The sequence below is a fragment of the Cucurbita moschata genome, unplaced genomic scaffold (genome assembly GCF_002738365.1).
Source record: "Cucurbita moschata cultivar Rifu unplaced genomic scaffold, Cmos_1.0 Cmo_Scf00036, whole genome shotgun sequence".
Lineage (NCBI taxonomy): Eukaryota > Viridiplantae > Streptophyta > Magnoliopsida > Cucurbitales > Cucurbitaceae > Cucurbita > Cucurbita moschata.
This window is the reverse complement of record NW_019268552.1, coordinates 430,931-436,236: the sequence shown is the minus strand read 5'-3', so window position 1 is coordinate 436,236 and position 5,306 is coordinate 430,931. Positions and strand designations below refer to the sequence as shown.

Genomic DNA, 5,306 nt, shown 5'->3' with positions numbered 1-5,306 from the left:
TTGGGATTGTAACATGTTTACATGCGAGCGAGGATAAAGTAAATGATCGAACAATTTTAATTTTAATTTTTAAAATTATTTTATTTGGAAGAGAAGGTTCTGTTTGGTTCAGTAAGACCCAACAACCACCGTAGTACGACCAGTGGTAGTATTGTAATTTTGTAGGAAAACAAGGCCTCAATATTACCGCGAAAAATCTAAATTCTTATTCTTAAATAACTATTGAGAAATTAAAAAAAAAAAAAAAAAAAAAAAGGTTTACAAGTTTTCACTCTCATCGTCTTCTCCAGCTCACTGATTCCTGTAATCCCAAACAAAGCAATCCAAATGCCCAAAACTTCTCTCTGTTTGCTTCGCATCACTCTCTTCTCTTCCATATCGATCTCTTTCTATTCCTGCCATTTTTCTTCTCCTTCTTAATGAGTTAAGCGCCACTCTATGAGCTCCGGGACATTCCCCAATGGGTTGCGTTCTTGGCAGACAAGCCGCCGACGGTCGCCGGAGCGCATCCGGACCTCCTCGTCGACACCGGAGTACGGATCACCACTCTCATAGCGATGGAGTTAATGGTGAGAAAGTTAAGAAAGAAACGACTACAGCGGAAAACCAGGGAGTTCGGCAGGACGTGGATTCCTTGTCCGTAGAGCGTCGGAGGCCTTCATCAGGCATTTGCCAAAGGAATGAGCAAGGTTGGCCGTCGTGGCTTCTGGCAGTAGCCGGCGAGGTGATCCAAGGATGGACGCCTCGTCGAGCCAATACGTTTGAGAAGCTTGCTAAGGTGTGCCACGTGTTTATGATTGTTTTTTCGCTTTTTATCTCGATTCAATAGTTGTAGAAAGTTTGTGTGATTTTTGGTTCTTGGTGATTCAGATTGGGCAAGGGACGTATAGCAATGTGTACAAGGCGAGGGATCTTATTACTGGGAAAATTGTTGCTCTGAAGAAGGTTAGGTTTGATAATTTAGAACCAGAGAGCGTAAGGTTTATGGCCAGAGAGATTTTGGTCCTGAAATGCCTCGATCATCCCAATGTGCTTAAGCTTGAAGGCTTAGTTACTTCGAGAATGTCGTGTAGTCTTTACTTAGTGTTCGAGTATATGGAACACGACCTCGCCGGACTTGCTGCCGGTCAAGGAGTCAAGTTCACGGAACCTCAGGTATCGATTCCATTTAATCCAGATTGTTTCCAATATTGGCTGAACCTAAGCATTTTGTTCTTTTTTGTTGATATTTTCCGGCGGTTTTCCTTCGGTTTTGAATTGATGTTCTGGTCTGCTCCGGCTAGCTTTCCTTTTCGCACTTTAATTGTTCGGAGTCTCAATGTTACTGCAATCGAGCTACCAGGAATTTTTTTGCCCTTTTTCTTCCATTTTGTCCTCTTCCCCTGAAAAGGCAAATTTAGAAGGTTTTCTGCCTAATTTCATGCGTTTAACTTCATTAAGCTACAAGAACATCGAAGAGTTAGATAAAGTAAATTTATGAATTAGTAAATATTGTCCTGTAGTTCATTTGATCTCGGTTTTGTTGAGTTTAATAACTCTCAGCATTGAAATGTAACAGGATTAGATTAAGAAAATGTTCTTAGTTTCTTCGGCATCTTTGTGCGTTTGGATTCAGATATTTCTTCCGGCTTCTCTGTACATAGAAGGAAAGACACTCAACAGAATATTAATCTTTGGCTGAATTCCATTCAACCAGCATAAAACTTTCTCTTATGACATGATTTTATACTTCCAGAATTTCAAGTTCTGTTGCATTTTGAAATGAACATAAGAAACAGGGTTGCTTTTTTCCCTTTAGTTTCTGTTATTTATCATCTCCTTATGTCTCAAGGAATAGCTATATTTCAAAATTGATAGTTGTTAAGGAAGGGATCTAAGATGATGATCAGGGTCTTTTTCAAATTTCTTCAAGTGGATTGTTTGCTAATGAATTCTCTGAGGTTTCTTTAAAAAGTTGGTGTAGTTGCTTGCATGCTACAGAGGATGGCTACTTATGGCATTTGTCACATTGATTATGTCAAAAACATGAAAAGACTGGCTGTAACTTTTCTACCAGGTCAAATGCTACATGAAGCAACTATTGTCCGGGCTTGAGCACTGTCACAACCGAGGTGTTTTGCATCGTGATATAAAGGGTTCCAATTTGCTAATTGATAACGAAGGAGTACTGAAAATAGCTGATTTTGGGTTAGCTACTTTCTTTGATCCTGAGCAGAAGCAGAATATGACTAGTCGAGTTGTAACGCTTTGGTACCGCCCACCTGAACTATTGCTTGGAGCTACTCTTTATGGTATAGGGGTTGATCTTTGGAGTGCTGGCTGCATCTTGGGCGAGCTGCTTGCTGGGAGGCCAATCATGCCAGGAAGGACAGAGGTATTGCTATTTCTATCTCTCTATTCCTCCTCACCTATCTCCTTGTTTTGTAACCTTTTTCTCTGATGCTTACTATGTTGTACCTGGCCTCTGAAGAATTAAATTGACCGATCCACTAAATATGATGCTATTAATTATTGAATCCTTAATGATTGTGAAAAATAATTGATTTGGTCATTGTATATGAAATGAATTTATTCCTTAGCTGTTCATGATGTTTCAATCATTTGAATCCTTTTTCATGTGTAAATATTAAGAAATGGATTGATGATTATGCTTGATATTTCAATAATTTGAATCCTTTTTCATGTAAATATTAAGAAATTGATTGATTATGCTTGATATTTCAATCATTTGAATTCTTCGTAAAAATGTGGATGTTATTATGATTCATTGCAGACGACAGTGATGTTATGCATTGCTTACATTTTTATCTTCCAAGTTCAGTTCATAATGCAACTGTGAGAATCTAGTTCTAGTTTTCCACCTCAGTTTATTCCGCCATATCAAGATGTTTCTTTGTCAATAATTCATCTTGGACTGATGCATCATCACTGTGTGAAGTTGATTCTGGATTACTCCTTCTGTTAGGTCGAACAACTTCATAAGATATTTAAATTATGTGGTTCTCCATCTGAGGATTACTGGAAGAAGTACAAATTGCCAAATGCAACTCTGTTTAAACCCCAGCAACCATACAAACGCTGCATTGTGGAAACGTTCGAAGATTTTCCATCTTCGTCTCTACCCCTTATCGAATCTCTCCTTTCAATGGACCCCGACGGGCGAGGTACTGCCACTGCTGCTCTGAATAGCGAAGTGAGTAACTTTGCTTCATAACATTACTCATGTGAAAAAGAAGTGTCTAATGTTGCAGAAAACAATATATTTAATAGTTCTGATTACAGTTCTTTACAACCGAGCCTCTTGCTTGTGAACCATCAAGTCTGCCTAAATATCCTCCTAGCAAAGAATTGGATGTAAAATTGAGAGACGAGGAAGCTAGAAGGTTTTATTTTTCTCCCTTCCCCTTGCTCTTGTTCTTATCATTTAGATCAGTCCTGGTGTCTTAACAAGCAATAAACGCTTCCATTTCAGGCAAAGAGGTCTAAGTGGGAAAGCAACAGCTGCTGATGGTGGTGGCAGGAGAGTAAGAGTACGCGATCGAGTTGGTCGGGCTGTCCCAGCTCCTGAAGCCAATGCAGAGATGCAATCAAACTTGGATGTAAGTTGAGCTTCCTCCCTTAGTTTCAATCTTTCCATACCTGATTTTCTCGTTAATATCTCTACTTTGTTCTATCAGAGGTGGAGAAATGTGACAAAAGCAAATGGTAAGAGCAAGAGCGAGAAGTTCCCCCCGCCTCATCAAGATGGTGCAGTGGGGTACCCGCCACATGAGACATCCCAGAGGAGCCATTTTTCATTTGGTGCACCTGGTACTTCCTTCAGCTCCTCAATTTTTAATTCAAAATCTGGATCTGTGAAAAGTACAGGAGCTCCTGGGGGGCCTTCTCGGAGGAAGAAAGCGGATAAAGATAACCCATCAGTGTCTTCATCTGGAAAATTCATCCGTGCACTGAAGCCATCAATCGGGTTATCCATGGATCTTTTGTTTAGAGGTAAATAGAAACATACATAATGTTGAGTTTTTGAGATGCCAAATCTGAAATAGCGAAGAATGTATGAATTAAAATGGGTTTATTTGTACACTCCAAATCAAGTTCTTCCCCATCTCAGCTTGGTTCATAAGCTACTACTACAGAGTAGATGTAGAAGAAAGCCTGAGGAGATTTCTGTATATTCTGCAAGATGAGGTTCCACAAATGCCATCATTTTGCTTTGCCTTTTAGTAATATCATAATTATCATTATTTTTGGACATTTAGATTGGTATTCTTATGAAGTTGAATTCTCTGATAATGCTTCTTCCAATGGGTGAAAAACGTTGGTTTTCATGCCATTGATTTACTCGTTGCGATATCTCACATTGGTGGGAGAGTAGAAACCTTCTCTTAGCAGACGCCCTTTAAAGTCTCGAGGGTTAAGCATATTTTTCATCCTATAGAAGGTTAAGAAGAAAAAAAAAAAAAAAAAAAAAATTTGGAAGAGAATAAATCTCATCCGTCCATCGCCGTCTCTGGTTGTAAATTTACCAAATCAGCCAACAAAGCAAGAAACACAACATTGTTCCAATGACTAAAGCTTGTCGGCTCAAATTGCCTTTCAGATCACAATCTTTAATTAATTTTGCCCCAAGAATTCCTCCCTAAAGGATTCAAGATAAATATATTAAATTAATCACAATATAACGTTTATGCTTTTTACGTTGTAATATTTTGTAAAGAGTATCACAATCACACTGTTGCAGCAACAAAACAACGATTGTGCGATACTTATTCTAATTCAATAAACAAGTCAGTCGTAAGAAATTCGGACTTTGGAGACAACGTTTGCATATGCTCGAGTCCTGAATCACGTTTGAGAGAAATATTTTAGAAAACGTGAGCGAGAAAATATGTTAAAAACGATTAGGCAACAACAACGCCTTTAATAGCATATAACCTAGATAGGAACAAATCGACAACTAGTCATATTCCCTATATTAACACAACATGAAATAGTAAAAACCAACCTAAAATGAAAGCATGTAAAATGGGTTTGGAACGGGTATGCGGCTATGAACAACATGTCTTGAACAAGCATGACTGAAATATCCAACATGCAACCATAAACAACATGCCTTGGACAAGCACGGTCGTAACAGAGAGCTCAGGTTCTTGTCATTCAATCTCCTACTTATTCTTCTCGTATTATATTTAAAAAGTTTACGAATCAAAATCAATATTCAAATCTATAATTTAATGTAAGATATGCTAAATGGTGGTGTTCTTTAATGGAACGATGGGGACTGGTTAGCCATTCATTTAATTTAA

The 5,306-nt window shown here is 38.4% G+C and overlaps 1 protein-coding gene across 1 annotated transcript; it reads left to right on the top strand.

The window, feature by feature from the left end:
- The first annotated feature begins 254 nt into the window (after positions 1 to 254).
- Positions 255 to 4,286, top strand: LOC111431693 (probable serine/threonine-protein kinase At1g54610). Its single transcript, XM_023068395.1, has 7 exons — positions 255 to 778; positions 871 to 1,155; positions 2,057 to 2,374; positions 2,966 to 3,193; positions 3,283 to 3,383; positions 3,473 to 3,599; positions 3,678 to 4,286. The coding sequence occupies exons 1-7, from the start codon at positions 461 to 463 to the stop codon at positions 3,999 to 4,001; spliced, it is 1,701 nt and encodes a 566-aa protein (XP_022924163.1). The 5' UTR covers positions 255 to 460; the 3' UTR covers positions 4,002 to 4,286.
- Positions 4,287 to 5,306: the final 1,020 nt, after the last annotated feature.